The sequence below is a fragment of the Saimiri boliviensis genome, chromosome 6 (genome assembly GCF_048565385.1).
Source record: "Saimiri boliviensis isolate mSaiBol1 chromosome 6, mSaiBol1.pri, whole genome shotgun sequence".
Lineage (NCBI taxonomy): Eukaryota > Metazoa > Chordata > Mammalia > Primates > Cebidae > Saimiri > Saimiri boliviensis.
In genome coordinates this window covers 57,065,709-57,091,228 of record NC_133454.1, presented here as the reverse complement: position 1 = coordinate 57,091,228, position 25,520 = coordinate 57,065,709, and the positions used below count along the sequence as shown (strand labels likewise).

General features: G+C 40.5%; 1 protein-coding gene across 3 annotated transcripts in view; it reads right to left on the bottom strand.

Annotated features, from left to right (window-relative positions):
• Nucleotides 1-25,520, bottom strand: part of SORL1 (sortilin related receptor 1) — a 177,232-nt gene that overhangs the window by 114,534 nt on the left and 37,178 nt on the right. For all 3 annotated transcript variants that reach the window (XM_039470514.2, XM_039470515.2, XM_039470516.2), the window contains exons 5-8: nucleotides 24,731-24,798; nucleotides 16,993-17,173; nucleotides 2,978-3,079; nucleotides 1,762-1,931 (exon numbers count right to left, since the gene is read on the bottom strand). In XM_039470514.2, coding sequence (XP_039326448.2) covers nucleotides 1,762-1,931; nucleotides 2,978-3,079; nucleotides 16,993-17,173; nucleotides 24,731-24,798 — 521 coding nt within the window. The remainder of the gene's footprint in view (nucleotides 1-1,761; nucleotides 1,932-2,977; nucleotides 3,080-16,992; nucleotides 17,174-24,730; nucleotides 24,799-25,520) is intronic.

Below are 25,520 nucleotides of genomic sequence, written 5' to 3'. Positions count from 1 at the left end.
ATGTTTTAAATTCTTTTTGATATAGAATGCAATTCACAGTTTTTTAATGAAAAATAAATTAAAAGGTTAAATCAGATTATGTCCATCTCCTTGTCTAAACTTTCCATCTCATTTAAAAGAAAACAACAGGCCCGGGTGTGGTGGCTCATGCCTGTAATCCCAGCACTCTGGGAGGCCGAGGCAGACAGATCACTTGAGGTCAGGAGTTCGAGACCAGCCTGGCCAACATGGTAAAACACTGTCTCTACTAAAAACACAAAAATTAGCCAGGCCTGGTGGCACACGCCTGTAATCCCAGCTACTTGGGAAGCTAAGGCAGGAGAATCACTTGAACTGGGGAAGCAGAGGTTGCAGTAAGCCAAGATCATGCCACTACATTCCAGCCTGAGCAACAGAGCAAGACTGCATCTCGAAAATAAAAAAAGAAGAACAAAACAAAGTTCTTCACAAGCCCCTGAAGGCCCTATGGGATATGAGCCCTGCTCTCTTAGGTTCCATTTCTTCCTTCTGTCTCCCTCACTTCAGCCCTTCCAGCCACTCTGGCCTCCTCCCTTCTCCTAAAACACCAGTGCAGTCCAGCCTCAGAGTTACTATGCTTCCCGTCTGCCCTGCTTTCAGTGCTACTCACCCAGGCATCTGCTTGGTTCCTTCCCTCACATAATTCAGGCACCTGCTTAAGTGTCCCCATCCTGATGCAGCCAATATAATAACGGAACACCCTTGCAAATTCCCATTCCCTGATTTTGCCTTATTTTTCATTTCAACATGCAGATCACATATTTGGTCTTATTCTATCTTCCCCAGTGAGAATATAAACTCCATGGAAGACGGACTTTGTTCTGATATTTTACTTTTGTGTACATTATTTTGTGGCTATACGTAGAAAACTGTCTGGCAGAGAACAGCAGCATACTTCTGAATAAACTGACAATGGAATGAATTGCCCAGAAACAGTGGGCACAGGGGCATGCCCTCAGACCTCGTTACCATAGCCAGAGAGCAGGGCCCCATCCCAGACCAGTCAGCTTCACACAGGAGACTCTTTCCAATAGCAGAGGGAACTCTAACCACAGTCACACAGGTCACACAAGTCTGGTTTGTCAAGTGACAAATCAGAATAAATTACCCTGAAAGGATCTTAAGAACAACTGATCCCTCCCAAACCCCCAGCTCCTCCACGGCCCCTTGATGGGTGTGGTGCTCAGAGATTGCCCACCACTGGACTGCAAAACAGCTCTAAGCACATGATTTACAGACAAAGGATAAATGACGTTGGTGCCTCTCCTTACAAAACAACAGCTTGTAATATCTCTAAGTAAAAGAGTAATGACATCAATTAACCTGATCCACTTGAAGGGAGGGCCCCATGGCCTGGCTGCATATGCCAGCTCTCTCTGACTTGATATTTTCCAAGTGCTGTTTTTCACTGCTCAGAAACCACAAAACCAGAAAACTGAACAAAAGGAGCCCAAGGGAGTGATTAACACAGTAGCTCTGACCCGAAATGTTAGCTAGAGCTATAGTTTATAGACTTGCCTGCACATAAGATTCACCTACGGTGCTTCTTAAAATACTCATTACCTGGCCACACCCCAAACCCATCCCGTAGTGATCTCTGGGCACGTGAGCCAGGAGTCGGGTTTCTGAAAGCTCCCCGGGTGAATTCACATGTTCAGCTAATGTTGAAAACAACTGAACCAGAGAGAAGCTAATGGTTGTGTTGGCCTAAGAAGGCAGGAGAAGGACTCATGGTCTCCTTACCTCACCAAGGTGTCACTGCCGGCCCCTCCTGGGCTGTAATAGAGCACATTCTCCAAGGACAAGGAAAACTTGAGCCCCTCTGCCTCTGAGATGTATAAATTGGTACGGTTGTTACTGTGGCTGACACACACAAACACCTGGTCCTCAGAGGCATCTGCGATGTAATATTCCTTTGGAATCAAAAGTCAAAAAAGATATGTCAAAAAACAAATGTGCCCTGTGGGATTTTTCTATACACCTGGAAGCAATGACTTTCAAATGTCCTAGTGACAAATGTGGACCTAAAACCCACACAAAGCTCCCTAACCTTGGCAAAGACACTTTGGCGACGTTCCCTTTGGAGAACCTGAGGCATATCTGTAGCTTAGTGGGCCCCTTACTGGCAAATGGGGCACAAATTAGTGGGCCACCACACTCCGCAAATGACCTACAAACCTCTTTCTGTTAATAATGTCTCCCTCGTTTACCCATGAGACCCTTCCGTATATTGTACAAAGTACAATATGGATTAATGCACTTCTCTTTGTTTTCCCTAAGGTGACCAAAGGAAGACGGAATCCGTAGAAAGTAGCAAAGAACTGGCACAACTGTTCTCCATATCATCCCATCAGTGAGCTACTTACCTTCCACCAAACCAACTGCCAATGCCAAGACCTCTCAATGTGACCTCCTCCCTCTGGCAACTCCTCTAATGACCCCATTCCATGCAGCCCTTTCCTATTGATCTTCATGTTATAAAGCTGCACATTTAAGGACTTGCTGATGTCTGGTTTCTTCTGCTGACCAGTTCTTAGTCTCTCCAACCTGTTCCTAAAAGATGGGACCCAAATCCTATCCCCTATTGGAACTCACCCACTGCAAACAATACAGCAGGTACTTAATTAAAAAAAAAAATTCCCATCATGCACAAACTTCCCATTACTTCAGTACTGGCACACTGCTCAGATGGCACTGACTCTGGCTCCAACCTCTCTCTGCCAGTGCCACTCCACGTAAAGGAAATGAGAATCCTGATCAGCTCTGCTTCACTGAAGTGGGAAACACAGACCATGATGCCCAAAGCACGACTGCTCTCTTTAGAGACCTCTCTGGAAAGTGACTTCAGGGAGGCTCCATAAAATATCCACCATGGCAGGCCATCCCTGCAGCACCCTTCCTCTGACCTCTGCATAAAGACAATGATACTTCTTCCCATCCTCAAGCAGATCTCACTCACATTAATAGGATGTCTTGTGACAAACTGGGCTGCTCGCATGGGCTTCCGGCCAAAGGAGACCCAGAGCTGGACAGAAGACTGCTGTTGACTGCCCAAGAGATGCTGCCAAGGAAGAGGAGAAAAAAAAATTAATTGTGCCACATTACAGTCATTCGAAAGAAGCAGAAATAAAAATAAAAGAGTCAGATTCTTCCAGTTCTACTGGCAACACAAAATAGAGACTGTGATTGCAAATTCGTATTTTTGCAACGTCTTCCATCACTGGGCAGCTTGGGTTCCATCACTGGGCTGCTTCATCTTAGATACCTGGTGTGCAACACACACTAGATATTCCATGGATATTAGATAGGAAGGAAATGGTATGATGGTGGAACTTGGACTAGAGGAGGGTTTTGGAGGTTGCCAACAATTCAGCAGAGTAAGAGATAGAAAAGGATTGTGTGATGAGGCTGAAAAAACAGGCAGGGAGGAGTCTACAGACCCCAAACCACTGACGGGTGAGATCAGCAACACACTATGCACACAAAACATGTTATTTTCTTCTTTCTACTCTTATTTTTAGATTACAAGGATGCTCCAGTCAAAGGCTTTAATTTGCACTAAGACTTAAGAGGATCTTCATTAATTCTGGTTTTCCATCTCTGAATAATCTCATTGAGGAAGGTCTTTTGCTAGAATATATATTCATTGGTAGAATATTCAACAAGATATTGACCACATCGCATTGCATTTTAGAGATTTTTAAGTCACAGTAAGAATCTTGGAAATGTATATAAAAACATTAGATTAAGAGCTAGCTTTACCAACTGAGAAAATGACAAAAATCTCTCTAGCTTTCAGTTTATTCATCTATAAAAGGAGAAGCTTATTTGGATCAACTTCCCTGTACATGGGTTTAAATGGTCCAGCAACCCTGTAAACATATACGCAGATTTTTAAAATATATGCACTCATTTATTTTGCTATGGAGGGTCCATACGTTTTATCAGATTCTCAAGAAAGTCCACAACTCAACAAAGGATAAGAACAGCTAGGTGCGGGTTTGGGGGATGGAGACAGCAAACCACCATGGCATGTATGTACCTATGCAACAATCCTGCAGGAAGCAGGATGTGCACATGTACCCCAGAGCCCAAATACAATTACAAAAAAAAAGAACTGCTACAAAGACTCTGTGTGGTTTCTTCCAGCTCTAAAAGGACATGGCCAGAAACTAAAGGCAAATGTTGCATATCTACCATGAAAGACACAGGAGGCATACACTCATGTGGACATAATCATACAAATTACTGCTAAGCTTATTGAGATATTGGGATTCTCAGCCAGAGGGATTACACTAGCTTCACTTATCCTTGACTAGGATGCTGTTTATTATAGATATTAACTTCCTATGGAGTAAGGAATATATCAATTTTATCTGTAATATAACAAATCAGTACCCTGTTCTCATATGTGTCCCATAAATATTGTGAGGAATCAGCTAAAAAAGACAATGTTACTTTTAATTCATTTGAGTAGCAGATATATTCAAACCACCACTGAATAAATGGTTAAAAGTAGTTTGTTTTAAAGAAATCAGGTACAGAGGTACAAAAGATTGCCCACCAAAATGGAAACCTGAAAACCATATTAATAGCTTATGTTAAACATGAGGCCATAGGAAACGACAGCTCTATAAAAACTGTAAAAGCATATTAACTGAATGAGAAAACAGTTCCCAGAAAAGTTGTTACATGTAAATTCCAAAAGCCCTCATTAAGCTGATAAAATGTTATGGCTATGTCAGATGATTAGTTAAGTCAGCCTATAAACATATATCTTTATGAATATATATAGGAACATATCAATGAAATACACATTTTTATGCTTTTTAATACTTCCAACTATGAGTATAACTTTAAAAAGAGTGATTTCTCAATGATACTAGGCCTAACATTAGTTAAAAATACTTAACGATTGAGTATTAAGAATATATTTCGTAGGGCAGTCTTACCTCATAAATGTAAAAATCACAGAATACTACAATCATCAAAAAAATCTCAAAATGCATCGATTCCACTACCTTTTGAAGGATTATTCCTAAACCTGGACAATTCAGGTTCATTCTTAATGAATTTTTAAAGAGTTATTGTATTGTTTTACTGCCAGCAAGAAATATATTAACAATTAAACTGTGGCACACTAGTGATTCTAAGATGTAAGGCTCTGAGATTTTTCTTAATAAACCATAGGTTTTGGGATTATTTTTTTTAATCACTATTATTATAAAAGTAAAACATACTCATGGAAAACACCCAACAGCACAGATGGGTATAAGGTAAATGCAGAAGCTCTGCTCTGACCCCCACATCCCTCCTCCCACTCTACCCTGCAGAGTGCTCAGTGGCCAACAGCTCTTGTGCATCCTTTCAGAAATGTACTGTGCCTCCACACGCAAGCATACTTACAAAGTGACAGACACTACTACACCTACCCCCAACATCCATTATCCCTTTTCTCCCAAGCAGTAGGACGCTGACACCACACAGAATAAAAGACTGCACTTCTCCACCACTCTTCCGGCTATGGATAGTCACGTGACTAAGTACTTGTCAATGAGATAAAAACAGAAGTTTTTGTGTTGGATTTCTAGGAAGGCTGCTTAAATAGATGGAATTGTTAGGAAGAAGTTCTACTTGCTATCTTTCCTTATTCTTCCTAACGGCAATAAGGACTTGAAGGCTAGTTTGGACAACATGAACAATGACGTAACCTTGAGAATAGAAATCGTTAGTTGGGATGATGGAATGGAAAGATCGAAATCTGGGCCCCCAAGAACATCAGGACACCAACATACCAGCCCGAGACTGCCTACCTCCAGGCAGCAAGGAAGAGAAAACTAAACTCGAAAACTGGTTAAGTTAACCAAGTTTAAACTTTTATTTTTAGTCTCTTACCAGCAACCTAACACAATTCTAAACTGACACAGGCAATTTAATTTTTCGCATATATTTTGGATCATGGTATAAATGCTGTTGCATAACTTAGCTTTTTCCATTAACAGTATATCTTATTGTCCTACAATTTAAAATTTTATCATTAGCAATGTATCTTAGACCTCTTTCCATTTAACAGCTATTGGTGGGCATTTTGGTTATTTCCAAGAACATTTTTAAACACACATACACACATATATATGTATTTATTACTTTTTCAGCACTGCACAATACTATTTGTAGGATGCTTTCTTAGAAGAATTCTTAAGTCAAAATTTTTGTCACAGCTATCATGAAATGGTCCTCCTGAAAGGTTATACCAACTAATACATCCACAAACACACATACCTTCATCAACTACCAGGAAAGATTTAAATGTTTTAATCTATGTCAATCTTAGAGAGTCTGAGAATTTATAGGAATATTTTTTTAATCTTGTGTTTTCATTTCTGATAATTAAAAATAAATTCATCTAGGTATCTGAATAACCTGAATTTCCATTTATATTTGAGATTGTGTCAGGAGCAAAAAGAAAAGCGGGATCAAGGAGAAAAGAGGAGAAAGGAACTAAATAAAGGACATTCTTATCAAGTAAAGGCCAAAGGATATTACAATGAGCTATACCACTGAAAATTTCATGGCAGCTCAGGTAGAGAAAATGGATAAAGAACTGAGCCATATGGAAACACAGGACCACTAGTTCAGAAGCATCAGAGCCATGGGTCACATCCTCTCTTTGAGCAGCAACAAAGTTTCAGCAAAACATCCTCATCCACGTTAATGTTGTTCACAAAAAAAAAAAAAATCATAAATAAAGCGTAGCTAAAATCTGGCATCTGGGATAGTCTATGGGGTAAAAAACTAGTGGGTAGACAGCTAAGGAGAGGTTGGGAAATGTCGGTAAGTAATATTGAAGCTGGATGAGGGTACATAGGGAGGGCATATCAGCATTAACTGTTCTTTCATGTAGTTTGGAAAATGCCCATAATAAAGTTTACAAAGTTAATATTAATTGGAAGCATTTCCAGGAACTCCAAAAATACACTCATTCATAAAACCAAGAAAAACACTGACAGTAAAGATTAACTTTTTCAGAATTCTGCAAATGAAATAAAGGCTTGCAAAAATCCAAGGCACATTTATTCAAGAACAATGGCTGAATCTTGGCAAAAATAGTCAGCTTTGTGTTGTTTTCATTTGCCCTAATCCCATCCCCCTCTCTCTAGTTCTGGTAGCCTTGGAAACCCACAGCCTCACATCTACAATAGCTGTGAAAAACAGCAGCCTAGCAGCCACTGGAGAGGACAGAATAGGTCTGAAGTTCCCAAAAAGCCTGACCTGTCTGGGGGCTCACAGGAAAGCTACATTATCAGCTCTTGTCTTTACATAGCCTGATGCAGTTCATCACATAAACAGCCTTATAGCCAGCCAAGTTATTTACTAAAACAGGGAATAAAAACTAGCAAATGCATATCATCATAACTGCTGAACGCAGTAGTATCAATTAGGAATTAAAAGAGGCTAACTAAAAAGCTTAAAAGAAAAAACTGGGGAACAAGATGCCCTTTAATAGGCTCTAGCATATTCCTGGGACTCTACAAGGTCAAGCTCATAAAAGCTGTGAGTATGCTCAAGAATGAAGTGAACAGGGTCTAATCTCTTACCTCCAGCTAATCTTGAAGCTTTACATAAGCAGGAAGTGAAGGCTAGGACAGAGTTGTAAACTGCCTGCCAAAGCATTGAAGGTATACCCCAACACACACCCAGAGGACATTAGCAAAGGCCGAGGGACTTACTGGTTCAAAGTTTTAACGAAAATCTCTGTCACATCATTAGCTGACCAATAAGCTAAATTATGAGACCCTTCGGTAGCGATAACAATAAAGAACACAAACTTTACAGCAGTACAAGAAACTCCCTGAACAATAATAACAACAACAAAAACAACAACAAATAGCAACAAAAAATCATAAAGAGGGGGTGTCAATGCTGCAGAGCGGCCACGCCATTTAAAATGTCCAGTTTTCAACAAAAAATTCAAGAAACAAGCAAAGTACAGCCTATACACAGTAAAAAGAATAGTCAGTAGAAATTGTCCTTAAAAGCTCATACATTAGAGTAAGTAAAAACAAAATTTAAATAAGCTACATAAATATGTTCACAGGACTAAAAGAAATTATGTATAAGGTATGAAAGTACAGTATGAGAGCAATGCCTCCTCAAATAGAGAATGTTAACAAAGAAATAAAAAAACATTTTTTTTAAACAAGCAAATAGAAATTTGGGAGTTCAAAAGTATAATAAATCAAAAGAAAAATTCAGTAGAGGGGTTCAACAGCAGATCTGAACCAGGAGAACAAGAAAGCAGTGAACCTTAAGACATGTCAATTGTGAGGTCTCAGTCTGACAAAAAAAAAAAAAAAAAATGTTAAAAACAAACAGAGCCTAAAAGACCCAGGAAACACCATCAAGTGTCCTGACATACACATTACCGAAGTCACCGAGATGAGAGGACAAAGGAGAAAGACTATTTGAAGAAATAATGACCAAAAACTCCCCAAATTAGATGAAAAACATAAATCTAGTAAGCTCAATGAATTCCTAAAGGGATAAACTCAGAGGCCCATACCTAGACACACCATACTAAAACTGTTGAAAGCCCAAGATAAAGAATATTGGAAAACAGCAAAAGAAAAATGACTCATCACATAAAAGGAGTCCTCAATAAGACTAAAACTGTGCTGATGGGCTTGAAGTGTATAAAGATGAGACAATAATAGCACAAAGGCAGGAAGGCAATAAAGCTATATAATGACAAAGATTTTGTACACTACTTAAGTTAAATTGTTATTAATCCAAATTAGATTTCATAAATTAAGATATTTATTGTAATCCCTGAAGAACAGATGAAGAAAATATCTGGGAAAAATTTAGTAAAAGGAAGTATAAGGGAATTTAGGTGTTACCCTACAAAATCTGTACTTAATACAAAAGAAGGCAGTAATGAAGTAATGGAGGAACCAAAAAAAAAAAAAAAACTATAAGGAATATAGAAAGCAACTAGCAAAATAGCAGATATGTAGTCTGTCTTTTAATAATTACATTAAATATAGGTAAATTCAACACTCTTATCAAAAGGCAGATATTAAAAGAATGCGTAAAAGACCTGACACAACCATACGCCATTTACAAGGATTCAAAGATACAAACAGATTGAAACATAAAGGATGAAAAAATGATATGCCATGTGGTGTGGTTTGGCTGTGTTCCCACCCAAATCTCATCTTGAATTGCCACATGTTGTGGGAGGGATCAGGTGGGAGGTAACTGAATCATGGGGCAGGTCTTTCCCATGATAGTGTTATCACTGTTCTCGTGATATTGAATAAGTCTCACGAGATCTGGTGGTTTTAAAAAGGGGGAGTTTCCCTGCACAGGCTCTCTTTGCCTGCTGCCATCCATGTAAGACATAACTTGCTCCTCCTTGCCTTCTGCCATGATTGTGAGGCTTCCCTGCCCATGTGGAACTGTAATTCCATTATAAACCTTTTTTTGTAAATTGCAGTCTCAGGTATGTCTTTATCAGCAGCATGAAAATAGACTAATACACTATGTTAACTATACCCAGAAGAAAAGAAGAACAGCTATAGTAATAGGCAAAATAGAATTTAAGACAAAAAATAGTTACTAGAGACAAAGAAGGACATCTAATGATAAAAGTGTCAATCTAGAAGAATTAACAATCATAAACATATATGCGCCTAACAACAGAACTCCAAAGCTAGAATTGAAGAAATAAATAAATAATTCAAGATGATAATAGCTGGAGATTTCAACAATTAAAGATTTTCCCACCTTCAATATAGAACAAGGCAGAAAAGGAAAAAGATAAATTGAACATCATCATCAACCAAGTCGATTTAATAAAGATTTATGGAACATAATACACAACAAGCACAGAATACACATTCTTCTTAAAGCACATGTTTTGTTTCACATGTTCAGCAACATTCCCAAAGATGGAACAGATGTTAAGTATTAAAACAAATCTCAATATATTTAAAAGAACTGAAACCACATAAAGTACATTCTGTGATCATAATGGAATAAAATGAGAAACCAAAAAGAGAAGGAAATTCACAAATACATTGAAATTAAACAACACATATAAATCATCAATGTGTCAAAAGGAATCATAAGAGTAATTAGAAAATACTTTAAGATGAATGAAAATGAAAACATAAGCATATGAAATGCAGCTAAAGCAGTGATTAGAGGGAAATGTATATTTGTAATCACTTATATTAAAAAAGAAAAATATCGAATCAATTAACCTGACTATTCACCTTAAGAATGTAGAAACATAAGAGCAAACTAAACCCAAAGAAAGCAAAATGAAAGAAATAATAAAGATTAGAGCAGGAATAAATAAAATAGAGAAGAGAAAAATAACAAAGAAAATTAAGTAATAGGCTGATTATTTAAAAAGATTAACAAAATTTAACAAACTAGACTACAAGCTAGACTTATCAAGAAAGATAGAAGACTCAAATGACTAAAATTAAGAAAGAAAGAGGAAACATCATTAACAACCTCACAGAAATAAGAAAGATTAGTGTGAACACAATGAATAATTAAAAATTAAATAACCTAGATTAAATGAATAAATTACTAGAAAGATACAAACTGCTGAAACCGAACTAAAGAGAAATTTTAAAATCTAAAAACACTGAGTTAGTAACCAGAAAACTTCCCACAAAGACAGTACATTCTGCCTAACAATTTAAAGGATAAAAATGATTATAAACCAAAGGTAAGTGGAATTCATTCCAAAAAATGTGCATTGGTTTAACATATGAAAAAGATTCATCAGTGTAATATTCAATGTTAACAGATTAAAGGAGGAAAAAAAGAATCATAAGATCATCACAACTGACACAGAAAAAGCACTGATCAAATCCCAGATTTTTTCATGATAAAAACACTCAACCTAGAAACAGAAGACAACGTTCCTCAAACTGATAAAGGGCATCTAGAAAAACCCCACAGTTAAAAATCATACTTAATGGTATAAGACTGAATGCTTTGCCCTTAAGATCAGGAATAAGACAAGGATGCCTCCTCTCCACTCCTAGTCAACATTTTACTAGAGTTTCTAGCCAAGGCAGTTAGGCAAAAAAAAAGAGAGAGGGAGAGAGAGAGAGAAAGAGAGAGATAAAAGGCCTCCAGATTAGAAAGGAAGAATTAATTAAAGGATGATGTTGTCTCTAAGATCAATAATACAACAATCAATCATGTTTCTATGCACTAGCAATGAACAATCTGAAAATAAAATTAAGAATCATTTACAATGGAGCCAAAAAGAATACTTAGGTTTTTTTGTTTCTGTTTTTGTTTTTGTTTTACACAGCAGTCTCATTCTGTCGCCCAGGCTTAACTGCAACCTCCGCCTCCTGGGTTCAGGAGATTCTTCTGCCTCAGCCTCCCGAGTAGCTGAGACTACAGGTGCACACCACCACGTCCAGCTAATTTTTGTATTTTTAATAGAGACAGGGTTTCACCATCTTGGCCAGGCTGGTCTAGAACTCCTGACCTTGTGATCCACCCACCTTGGCCTCCCCCAAAGTGCTGGGATTATAGGCATGAGCCACTGCGCCTGGCCAGGAAAAAATTTTAACTAAATAAGTCCAGGACTTGTACACTGAAAACCAGAAAAACCAGTTGAAAGAAATTAAAGGAAACCTAAATAAATGGAAGAATATCCTTTGTCCATGCATTGGAAAACATAATATATTACGATGGTAATATCCCTCAAATTGTGTTGAATCAACCTCTATCAAAATCCCATCTGTGGTTTTTTTTTTGTTTTTTTTTGGGGGGGGGGGGTTTTTGGCAAAAAAAATTGACAAACTGATCTTAAAATACACATGGAAACGCAAGGAACCCAAAATAGCCAATACAATCTTAAAAAAGAACAAAGTTGGAGAGTTCAAGTTTTCCAAATTCAAAACTTATTACAGAATTACAGTAATCATGATAGTGTGATGCTAGCAGAGGGATAGACATATAGATTCAAAGAACAGAATTAAGAGTCCAGAAACAGGCCAGATGCAGTGTCCTGGGCAACACAGTGAGACCCTGTCTCTTCAAAAAATTAGCCAGGCACAGTGGTGCATGCCTGTAGTTGCAGCTACTCAGGAGGCTGGGGTGGGAGGTCCACTGAGCCTGAGAGTTCAAAGCTGCAGTAAGCCATGACCATGCCACCACATTCTTGCCTGACAGCAAAACCCTGCCTCAAAAAAAAGAGAAAAGGTGGGGAGAAAGAGTCCAGAAATATGCTGGGCATGGTGGCTCACTCCTGTAATCCCAGCACTTTGGGAGGCCGAGGTGGGCAGATCATCTGAGGTCAGGAGTTCGAGACCAGCCTGACCAACGTGGTGAAACCCCATCTCTACTAAAAATACAAAAATTAGCCAGGTTGTAGTGGCACATGCCTGTAATCCCAGCTACTTAGGAAGCTGAGGCAGGAGAATTAGGCAGAGGTTGCAGTGAGCAGAGATTGCACCACTGCAACTGTCACCCGCTTGGGTGACAGAGCAAGACTCCTTCTCAAAAATAAATAAATAAAAGTCTAGAAATAAATTCTTGTGTTTATGAGAAATTAATTTTCAACCAAGGTGCCAAGGGAAAAGTATAGCCTTTTCAACAAATGGCGCTGGGATAACTGGTTATCCACATGCAAAAGAACAAAGGTAAATAACTCATATTAGACATAAAAATTAATTGAAAATGAAATGAATCATAGACTGTAAGAGCTAAAACTACATGAATCTTAAAGGAAAGGAAAGTACATCTTCATGACCTCAGATTATGATATAACAATAGCACAGGCAACAAAATAAAAAATTGATAAGCTGAACTTCATCAAAATTAAAACCATGGCTGGGTATGGTGGCTTGCGCCCATAATCCCAACATTTTGGGAGGCCAAGGTGGGAGGACTGCTTAAGCCGAGGAGTTTGAGACCAGCCTGGGCAATATAATGAAACCCCGTCTCTACAAAAATTTAAAAAATTAGCAGGTGTAGTGGCACACACCTGTGGTCCCAGCTACTCAGGAGGCTGAGGTGGGAGGATTGCTTGAGCACACAGAGATCATGGCTGCAGTGAGCCGTAATTGCTCCACTGCTCTCCAGCCTGGGTGACAGAGTAAGACTCTCGACTCAAAAGAATAAAATAAAAATAAAAACTTTAGTGCTGAAAAAGAAAAACAAGTAAAAAGATAAACCACGGAACGGCAGAAAAGATTTGCGAATCATGTAACTTGTATATAGAGAATATACAGAATAAAGAACTACTATAACTTAACAACAAAAAAGAACCCAATTTCAAAACAGACGACTTGAATAGAAGGGGCAACAGACAACTATCAGCATAGTCAGCAACTACAGGTAGTCAGACAACTAACTGTAAAGGTCCAGATCATAGATATTTTAGGCTTTTGGAGCCATACTGCCTCTGTAGAGTTAGCTACGCAACTCTGCCACTGGAGCATGAAAGCAACCTTAGCCACACATAAGCAATGAGTATAGCTGTGTCCCAGGAAAACTTCATTTACAAAAACAGGTTGTGGGCCACAGTTTCCTAGCATGCACTCTAGAACACAGTATCTGCTGCATGTAAGGCGTGCGTGGCTGCATCACCTATAAGGACAGAGAAGAGACTTCAAGTCCACAGATCATGCCTTTGCTTACTGATGCATATTTGTGCAAGAAATATCTGAGCCTGGCTTGCATGATGATCTCAATCTAATAGTGAGGTTGTGAGGTTGTAGGGGAGTAGCTAACCCTGACCCACCTCAACCTTTTCAGCAATTATTGTTATCAAATGAAAGATCCTAACAGTTGCATACTAACAAATTAACAAATCACAGAGTACCTCACTGTTTCTTTAATGGCTCTATCATTTTGATGCAGACTATTAAGACAAATAAGCGAACTTTATGTCAAAAAGCAAGGAATAAAAATTAAACAAGACAACTCAAAGGCAACAAATACAAAGCACATTACAAAGCCAGAGGCAGGCCAACAGAGTGGGCCTGGAGACTGCTCCAGTCCAGAAGCCAGGTGGCTGAAACAGTAACTTACAAAGGACTGTAATCATTCATGGTGCTAGAAGGAAGCAAAAGAGTTAATCATGCAAAACCAACTTTCCGTAGTTTTAAAATCAGTTCTTTGATTTTCCCAATTTGATGTGAATTCATTTAACATTAAAGCCAGCTGGAATTCCCCAAGCCCACGCAGTCTTAGAGCCAGGCAGACCCCAGATAAAAAGTTATACTTGTAGGCTTCAACATTCCTACTGGGAGGGTTATCTGACCAAGGCCGACTTTGTTTATCCTTGTGGTTTAGAAGTCTGATGTAATAAAATGGAGGAAAGCACATATTGTATGTGCTATCCACAGCCAGTTGTGTTTCTTTTCTCATCAATCCATGCTTTGAGAAATAATCCCTAGACAGTATAACTCTATCACTTGAAGCATCTGCCTGCGGAAGGCTCAGGTCAGAGTTTCTCAAACTGCTGATTCTTAGGCATCCTTGGGATGCTCTGGGGAAAAGTGCATTTGAGCCCTGAATCTGCACTTATAATAACCGTCCTGGCCTGATGCTGACGTGGGTACTCCTAAGACTACAATTTGGAAAACACCTCCCAGTGGCGACGTTACTCATCTTACCTACATCCTCTCACTAACACCACTGACCTTGAAATCTGGTGGCTCATCCATGCACAGGAGAAGAAGCCAACGCATAACTACAATTTTGCCACCAACAGCATATATAAATAAGCTGCACAGAAAGTTAAGACTTTCTTAAAAGTACCAATAATTTAATACCTCTCCCACCAAATTTCTTAAAAGTACCAATAATTTAATACCTCTGTAAAAGTACCAATAAATTTAATACCTCTCCCACCAAATTTCTAAAAATTGACTACTTTTTAAATTAGGTGGGCAAACATGGCATTCATTCAACTCTATTGTGCATCTGCTGTGCACCAAATATTGTGCAAGGCACTGGGTACTGTATGAGTGAGATCGACACAAACATGACCCCTAATCTTACCAGTGGCCAGGTTTAATTAAAAACTCACCACAGGCACTCTGTAAATCAACTACACCTGGATAACAGACATAGCTGGTAGATCGGAAGGGAGGGCACAGAAAGCTCCAGCTGGAATATAACTTTCTTTTTTCTCTTTTTTATGAGATGGAGGCTTGCAGTGTTGCCCAGGTTGGAGTGTAATGGCGTGATCTCAGCTCACTGCAACCTCCATCTCCTGAGTTTCAGCAATTCTCCTGCCTCAGCCTCCCGAGTAGCTGGGATGACAAGTGTGCACCAACACGCCACCCTAATTTTTATATTTTTAGTAGAGACGCGGTTTCATCATGTTGACCAGGCTGGTCTCGAACTACTGAGCTCAAGTGATCCACCCGCCTCAGCCTCCCAAATTGCTGGAATTACACCACGCCTGGCCCAGCTAGGATATAACTTAAACTCTCAGCCGTGATACCTAGGAATAGCCCAGTTAAGAGAAATGCATATCCATCCTGCCCCAGTTCACACAAAAAGGAGGACAAACCAGGCAGTCAGTGTGTTTTAGAGTTCAAAATTAAAATCATGCAACAACCCCGGGTCCAAGGAACTACGGCAGAAAAGGCCTACAAACACTGGAGAGCTTAATACAAGGTTTTAGACGATAATGAAAACTCAAGACTGTCCAACTGATGTCACCAGGCATCAATGTTTGGGCCTGATTTCTCATCTGTGTTCCCATCACCCTAACCCCAAAGCCATTCAAGGATACTTGTGTTTCTGGGCTGCTATACATATTTGTGTATCTGTGTCTAAAAGAAAGTGAAAGAGACAGGCAAGGCAGGAAGGCAAAGAACCGATGTCTAGGGGTCAATGCAAATGGCCTGACTCGAAAAACTGCCATAGGCTAGTGATTTTTCAGAACGTTTTGCAAGGTATGTAACTGGAAATGCCTCTGGCCTTTAGCCACCCACATCTCTCTGCTCATTCTGTCCTTACTCCCTGCTTTTCCTGCTGGGGAGGTCCTCTCTTGACCCTAAAATCCTACCAAGAAGGTTGACCTATTTCCACCTGGCCTGCTACCAATTATAGAAGTATATGGGAACCTGAAGGAAAACATTACCTCTGATATCAGTCTCTAAGGTTAGCAGTGACAAAGAGCAACCTCCCAGTTAGCAAAGGTCTTCAACAGAGCCTGAGTCAATAAGGGAATGGCGCCATCAGGAAAGCAAGCTAGTAGCCTCCCAGAAATAAGAGCCCCACCTGCCCTTGGCTGGGCCTGGCTTTTTCCTTTACAACCAGGGTGATAAAGACTGAATGGGATACAGTTGCAAGACAAGTCCTGTTAAGTAATCAACTCTTTTAAATGAGCAAGCCCACCATTTCGGCATCTGGCTCCAACACATCAAATCAAGGGGAAGATTTTCCCAAAGGCTGAGAGTTAAGCTACTTACTGACAGCTGGAAGCTTAATTACTGCTTTTCTTAGAGCATTAACTCCCACTAGCCAATGACTGCACATCCTATTAGCCATGTAAATTAGCATGTGTTGAAAAATCTCTAAGAAATCGGCCTAAGTTTAAAGGAAATCAGGCAGAGGGATTAAAGGAAAGGAGCCACTGAGCCACCCTCCCCTCTCAATTCTTTGTTCTTTTCATTGGGATTTCAAAGAAATACGTCTTTGTCAAGGACGCTTGGCTACCAGGAAACAACCAAATTCCTAGAGCCTAGAGCCACTTTGAGTGTTTGTCCTAAGCCTCTCCACTCCTCTGACTTCCTAGCACCTGCCAAGCCCTTTGCGAATGTTCGTCAATGTCGTCAGTGTTGAGAATCCTATCCCAAGCACATCCATACAATTGCTGCTTATGCAAACTCACCTGTTTAATCACAGAATGCCAAACTTCATAAAGGAAACTCAAAAGTAGTTTATTCTTTAATACATTCAACTTACCACCACCTTTGTAGCAAACATGTACTTGTCTCGAAGCTGAAAGTCTCTCACTTCCTCAAGGATTACTTCCAGGTTTTCCCGGGACTGGAAGAAATCTGTGCTTCGGAAAACGGTGGAGTAGCCAGAGGGTTCATGTCTTTCAATGTAGATGGTATTTGGTTTGTCATAGGGATCGATTCCCCTGGAAGAAAAAAAGAAGGTTGTGATCATTTGCACATTTCATTACTAGAGGCCTGGAGGTTTTGCAATGAGGATAATTAATTAGAATTTGGGCCTACCATGGTATAGCATCATCTGTGACCTACAGATGATACTCTCTGTGCCTCAAACATATCTCTCTGGTTACTCCTTGACTCAGGATACAGGGGACAAAATTGCCATTTGTAAAGTGTTTTATGTTGTTTTCAAAGCATCCTGAGTTTAGCTCAAGACAACCTGGCCCTGCTTGAGACGAGCAAAAAGTTGTAGTAGAAGATAGAATGTTTTAAAATAAATAAGCAAGGGACTGCTTGAAGCTATAAGCAAGTGTCCGGCCTCAAGTTACGAACCTCAGAGGATAGAAAGAGAGTTTTCACAAGGTGCTATATCCTCAAAAGAACATCACTGGAGAAACCACACTCTGAACCTCTGAGCCTGATCCTTCCGAGGGATGCTGCCCTGTCTCTGTCTGTCCCCTGCCAATGTCATGGATCTCAGCAATCTGGAGCCATGCTACCTGTGCATTTCGTCCCCCATGCGGCTCTTCTACAAACTCTTTCTCGCATATAGTGATCTTAAAGTCCTTCAGAAAGGGTGGGCACCTTTCCCCCACTGTGCTTTTGCAGATGCTACACTCCCGGGAGGAGGTGCCCTCTGCACACACTTGCATCCCTCCATCCAATTCCTACTCTCCTCTGTCATCAAGCTCAAGCCTTCATCTTCCGAGAAGCCTTCCTCAGGGCTGTCCTCTCTTCTCTCAACACTAGCAATAACATGCCTCTGCAACACTCAATTCCAAGCCTTTTATATGAGTTTGAGCTCCAAACAAAGGTACAAAACCCCTATAATTGGGTGATTTTTAGAATCAGTCTTATTCCTTTATGCAGTAATGCCTCTTAGATACTGTATTTTATTGTTCACCATTATGTATTTGTCTGAGCTTCCTAGACACAGTATAGATGCCTTGGAAGGCCGTGTCTTAGATTTCTTTTTACCCTATAGTATCCCTAGCTGAAGAGAGACTTTCTGCAATGGATCTGTGGGCCAATTAGAGAAGCTAATCCAAAATGAAAACATGGAATGACTAGGCCAAACTACCTTGGAGAAGAACTTCTGAGCCAGTGTTCCGCAAAGAAGCCCCACATAGCAGCTCAGAGGACAGCTTATCTACTCCAGGTCTCCTAACATTCTCAAGAACACCAAGGCCATGGGAACCATTCAGCAAATGGAAAAAAATAAATAAATGGAAAGGCTGGGAAGATAGCCTTGTAGTGAGAATACAAAGTGATAATTCAAGGAAAGACAAGGCCTCAGTTATACACTTGCCCTTATGCAATTCCATATGCATGATGGCTCTCAGAATAATGAAAGTAATTGTGTCAAATTCCTTCAGAGATATACTGTAAGAGCATGTTCTCCCCTACCCCTCCCAAAAAGAAAGATAAGAAACAGGAAAAACTAGAGTCTCTTTTGCCAGGCGCAGTGGCTCACACCTGTAATCCCAACACTTTGAGGGGCTGAGGCTAGGGTAGGGAGCGGGGGCACTTGAACCCAAGAGTTCAAGACCAGTCTGGGAAACACAGTGAGACTCTGCCTCTACAAAAAATAAATTAAAAAAAAAATTAGCTGGCATGTACCTGTAGCCCCAACTACTCAAGAGGCTGAGGTGGGTGGTTGAAAGCCTGGAAGTCTGAGGCTGCAGTGATCCATGATTGTGCCACTGCACTCCAGTCTGGGCAACAGAGCAACACCCTGCCTCAAAAAACAACGGAAAAACAGCTTCTTTTTACAATGGAAGAAGACCTGGGTTTTGCTCTACAATCTGGATATTCAGGACAATGGAGAAACCAGCAGCCTTGGTCCTAGTGTGGGAGAAAACTATTTTTCATTATCAGATACTCTGTGTGCATGTGTGGGTGGGTGGTGGCATGTTCTCTTCTTTCCACAATTAGAAGTACTGATTAAAGTACTTCCTCTAGCCAGAGGATATGCAAATTAAAATGAGGCTGCTTGGTATTTTTAAAATGGCAGAGAGGAAGGAACCTTTATTGAGCTATTTTGAGACCCAGCTCCCCTCTATTATTCCTTCCTAGCCAAAAGCGGCAGCCAACACCTAGAGATAGAAAGAGCGGTGACTTTCCTCCCAATTTTCTTCTGTAATCCATATTTGGACCTCCCATTTCTGTAAGCTGCTCCACCTACAAGTTCTTATAGTTTGCAATCACTTAGACTTCCAATACCTTACGCTCACTGACACCTACTTTTTATTGCCTTTGCCCTCATTGAGAAATTCCAATCATGCCTCTATCTCTGAGCAGTCATCAGCATCACCTGGCCTCAACTAAAATCCCTCAATGATATTCCACGGGGTATCTTTGAGTCCCCTTAGCCCCCCTCAGGTCTTCCACTATTCTGTCTTGCCAATCTCCAGCTCTGGACGATGTAAATTATTAGCTTTCCTCACTCCTGCTGCTCCCAACTTGCCAAGCATTGTTGAATAAATGTACATCATTATTCTGAGAGACTAGATTATGGGGAAACCTAGCGGGGAAAATCCTCCAAATAGCCCACCCCTAAAAGACGCATCACTAGCTTAAACGGGATGAGCCAGTCCTTTCTCCCAGGATATCTGTATATCTACACAGAGGCAGAAGGTACAATTTTAGAACTTAAAATTTCTCAATTGTGGCAGGGAGTAGTGGCTCACACCTGTAATCCTAGCGCTTTGGGAGGCTGAGGCAAGCAGATTGCCTGAGCTCAGGAGTTCGAGACCAGCCTGGGCAACATGGTGAAACCCTGTCTCTACTAAATTACCAAAAAAATTAGCCAGTCATGGTGGCATGCACCTTTAGTCCCAGCTACTCAGTAGACTGAGGCAGGAGAATTACTTGAACCCTGGAGGTGGAGGTTGCAGTGAGCTGAAATCGCACCACTGCACTCCAGCCTGGGCAACACAGCGAGACTCTGTCTCCAAAAAAATATATAAATAAATTAAAATTCTCAATTATAAGTTCCCTTATCTAGTACTTCTGCTGGTGCCCTCATAATTTATAGTTTCCTAAACAGATTTAAAAAAAAATTTCCCTTCGAAATTCAAATAAAACAAAAGAAAGTTCTGATGGTTTTCTCTGAGCACCTCGGACGAGACTATGGTTATAATTTCACTAAGATCCCCTAACTTCTGCTCAAGGAAAATAACAAAAGGGTCAGAAACAGCTACCCTCTGTGGAGACATAAACAGAGTCTATGGCTGTCTGACGATGGTCAGCTCTAAGACTCCATCTTTACCATCCTCTATTACTAGGGAAGCAATACCAACTCAAAGACATACCACTTTACATGGAGAACTAAAAGAAACACAAGCAGTATCTACAGCTTCTGGGGCCGTTACAGTTAATGAGGACTAAAACTACAAGCAAAATCTAAAAACAAATGAAAAACGAGGAGATATAAATACATACACACATACAGTCTATTTCATATCACACCCAAAGGGCTAATCTCAAATATATAAAGAGCTCCTTGAAATCAATCATGAAAAGACTAATAATCAAATAGAAAAGGGGCATGAGGCCAGGCACAGTGGCTCACCTATAATCTCAGCACCTTAGAAGGCCAAAACAGGCAGATCACCTGAGGTCAGAAGTTTGAGACCAGCCTGGCCAACATGGTGAAACCTCGCCTCTACTAAAAATACAAAAATTAACCAGGCATGGCAGCAGTCACCTGTAATCCCAGCTACTCAGGAGACTGAAGCAGGAGAATTGCTAGAAACAGGGAGGCAGAGGTTGTGCACTGATATATCCACAGTGAATATACCAGTGAGCCGAGATCATGCCACTGCATTCCAACCTGATCATGCTTAAGCAAACAAACAAGCAAATAAATAAATAAGACCACAATCCCAGCACTTCGGAAGGCTAAGGTGGGAGAATTGCTGGAGGCCAGGAGTTTGAGATCAGTGTGGGAAACATAGGGAGATCTCCTTTCTATGAAAAAAAAAAAAAAAATTTAAATAAGCTAGGCACGGATGCCCAGGCCTGTAGTCCTAGCTACTTGAGAGGCCAAGGTGGGAGGACTGCTTGAGTCCAGGAATTTGAAGCTGCTGTAAGCTATGATAGTGTCACTGCACTCCAGCCTGGGTAACAGAGTGAGAGTCTCACTAAAAAAAAAAAAAAAAAGTGAAATATTTTCTCACTAAAAATAAAAATAAATGATCTTTGAGCAGATTAAAAGATGTTCTAACTCATAATAAGGAAAATGCAAACTAAAACCACAGACAAAATATTTCTTCCCTAACATACCGGCTGTGGAGAGAGACACTATTCTACATTGTTAAGATGGGTGCAAACTTAACACTTTCTTTTTTTTTTTTTTTTTTTTGAGATGGAGTCTCCCTCTGTCACCCAGGCTGGAGTGCAGTGGCATGACCTTGGCTCACTACAACCTCTGCCTTCCAGGTTCAAGTGATTCTCCTGCCTCAGCCACTCGAGTAGCTGCAGGCACATACCACAACGCCCAGCTAATTTTTGTATTTTTAGTAGAGACGGGATTTCATCATGTTGGCCAGGATGGTCTTCATCTCTTGACCTCGTGATCCGCCTACCTTGGCTTCCCAAAATATTGACATTTTCTATAGCAAATCTGGCAATCTCTACCAAAGTTACAATTTTAAGGATTCATTTACTGTGGATATAGCAGTGCACAAAACTGACAAAAGTCCCTGCCCTTGGGGAGCTTTCATTCTGTTGAAGAGAGAAAGACAAATAATAAGCATAGTAATAGTATATTAGAATGTGGTAAAGTGCTATGCAAAATAGAACAGAACACAGTACAGGAGACTGGGAGTAATTGGGGAGTAGGTGCAATTTTATCTTTTTTTTTTTTTTTTTTTTTTTTTTTGACACGGAGTTTCGCCCTTGTTACCCAGGCTGGAGTGCAATGGCGCGATCTCGGCTCACCGCAACCTCCGCCTCCTGGGCTCAGGCAATTCTCCTGCCTCAGCCTCCTGAGTAGCTGGGATTACAGGCACGTGCCACCATGCCCAGCTAATTTTTTGCGCTTTTAGTAGAGACGGGGTTTCACCATGTTGACTAGGATGGTCTCGATCTCTCGACCTCGTGATCCACCCACCTCGGCCTCCCAAAGTGCTGGGATTACAGGCTTGAGCCACCGCGCCCGGTGCAATTTTATCTTTTTAATTTAATTTACATTTTTTTTTGAGGCAGTGTCTTGGTCTTTTGCCCAGGCTGGAGTGCAGTAACACAATCTCGGCTCACTGCAGCCTCCACCTCCCAGGATCAAGCGATTCTCCTGCCTCAGCCTCCAGAGTAGCTGGGACTACAGGCACCTGCCACCACGCCCAGTTAATTTTTGTGTTTTTAGTGGAGACGGAGTTTTACCATGTTTTCCAGGCTGGTCTTGAACTCCTGACCTCAAATGATCTACCCACCTTGGCCTCCCAAGGTGCTGGGTTTATAAGCATGAACCACCATGCCCAGCCAGGTACAATTTTAAATAGGATCCAAAGGTGGGCATAAATGAGGCGGGCTTCATTTAGAAGCCAAGTTGTTTGAGCAAAGTTAGAAGCAAAAAAACTGGAATGAGCAAAGACTGGAAAGAGGTAAAGGAATAAGCAGTAAGTATATTTTGGGTAAGAGCATTTTAGGCAGAGAAAACAGCAGTTGCAAAGATCCTGTTCCCTGTGGTAAGAAGGTATCTGACATTTAATCTGAGAGGAATGATGAAGCATTAAAGGGTTCGAAGCAGAGGAACAAAATGATCTAACTTGTTTGAATAGGATCGAACTGGTTACACACTGAGAGCTGGTGATAGAAAAACAAGAGGAAAAGCAGAAAGACTAGTTGGGAGATTAATGAACAATGACACTGGAGGCTTACAGTAAGAGTGGTAACTGAGTAGAAGATTCTAGATATACACTGAAGGTGGAGCCAATAGGATTTCCCCATAGAATGAATGTAAAGCATAAAACAAATATAAAATCAATAATGACTCCAAAGATTTTGGCCTGAGCAAATGAGAAAGATTATGAGTGGAGCCGATCTGGGGCAGTGAAGATCAAGAGCCAATTTGGGAGGTGTCAAGTTTGCAATATCTATCAGTCATCCACGTGAGTGAATGGATGAGCTGTTAGATAAACCCACTGACCCAGCGCACTCGCTTCCAGAAATCTGTCCCACACATTTGCCTGCACATGTACAAGTTCATATAATTCAAGATCCTATGCTACTTTATCATTGTAATGTAAATTACAATAAGTATATTACCATTTACTTCTAGAAGAAGTACTTCCTGAAGTACAACCTGTTTATTTCATTCCTCTTCTTAAAGCAGTAGTATCCCATTGCTTTCAGAAGGTAGCCCAAATTCTTTTATCAAGCAATACAGATTCTAATACCTACTTCCGTTTCAAAACTTCACCCAATACACTGTCGAAAACTAAGAGTTCATGTTCTCCACCCAAGCACCACAGTGGCTTGTCCTGTGCCTTTGGCCACTTTGTTCCTCTGCCTGGAATTCCTGTCCTCCACACCTCCACACAGGGACATCCTATGTGTTGTGCTCATCCCAGATCAAGGGCAACCTCCTCTACAAAGCTGTCTATGATCCTCCCATCGGGAAGAATAAGTCTTCTTTTTGGCTTCTCATGCCATGTCCTTTACCTCTTTGCCTCTGTCACAATGTGTGTTATGTACCCAAAATGTTCTTTCCTTACCTCCTAAACTGTAATCTCCTTAATAACTACAGCCATAAATTATTCAACTTCTTATACCCTTAAGCATCTAGTAATCTTTATACTTAACAGACATTCGAGAAAATGTTATAAACAAATACAGGAATTTTATTGTTGTTGTTGTTGTTCTAATTTTATTGCTGTTGTTGAGAAAGAGTCTCACTCTATCGCTCAGGCTGGAGTACAATGATGAGATCTTGGCTCACTGTAACCTCTGCCTCCCGGGTAGAAGCAATTCTCCTGCCTCAGTCTCCCAAGCAGAGTAGCTGGGATTATAGATGCACACTGCCATGTCCAGCTAATTTTTGTATTTTTCAGTAAAGACAGGGTTTTACCATGTTGGCCAGGCTGGTCTTGAACTCATGACCTCAGGTGATCTGTTCATCTTGGCCTCCTAAAGTGCTGGGATTACAGGCATGAGCCACTGCGCCCAGGGAAATGCATGTATTTTATATAGAGAACAACTCCCACTTCTAATATGATGCTCTAAAAATGAAACTCTACAAACATGCAAAAGCCTCAAGATTTCCCTGGGTTCCCTGATGGATTGAAAAATGCAAAAGCTCTACCACTCCTCTCATAAATAACCTTACTTTCTCATCCCACCCACTCCCTCCCCCAGTGAGATCATTGCATTTGTAGCTCTAATTCTCAGATCTGGAAAAATGTAATTCCTGAACCAAACACTTGACATTTCAGGTGAAGGCAGGTTTGTCTACCGTGAAGGGGCTAAAACTGGAGAAAGGAGGTCATGTACATCAAGATTTATTAGAGGATACAACTTACCAAGAAAAGGACTTGACATGTTCCTGAATCATGATCCAGGTCTGGCCAAAGTCATCTGACTTCCACAGCTGCAAAGACAAGGGGGCATGATGCAAGAGGCATGTATAATACAACCTGAATGGCATCACCATCAAACGCCCACTGAAATCCCACCTTCCATGACACACTGTCTGTGAAGGGAGGCACTGAGATTGCCAAAGCCAGCAAAGTTGCTCCAAAAGCAAAGGAGGGCAAGGAAGGAGAGACCACTGTGTGCCTATATGTTCTTCTCTCAATAGCAACCGGAAGGAAAAATTAGTAGGCCTCGCCTTCCATTTATGGATTACCAGAAATTATATTTACTCAAAACTAGCCTCTAGGTAATGGTAAAAACCAAAGGATGATTATACTCAGCATTTTTTCAACAAAGAAACAGTGTCCTTAAAGACCTTTCATGGATAGCAGTATTATTCGCAACAGCCAAAATGTGGAAGCATCCAAGTGTCCATGAGGGGTGAGCAAATAAGCAAGATACGCTCTGTGCATACAACAGAATATTATTCAGCCTTAAAAAGAAAGAAAACTCTGACACATGCTACAGTATGTATTAATCTCAAGGACATTCTGCTAAGTGAAATAAGTCAGTCAAAGGGACAAATAGTATGTAATTCCACTTAAGAGGTACCTAGAGTAGGCAAAACCATACAGACAGAAAACAGAACGGTGGTTGCCAGGGGCTGGGGGGCAGAGAGGTATTGTTTAATGTGTGTAGAGTTTCAGTCTTGCAAGATGAAAAGTGTTCTAGAGATGG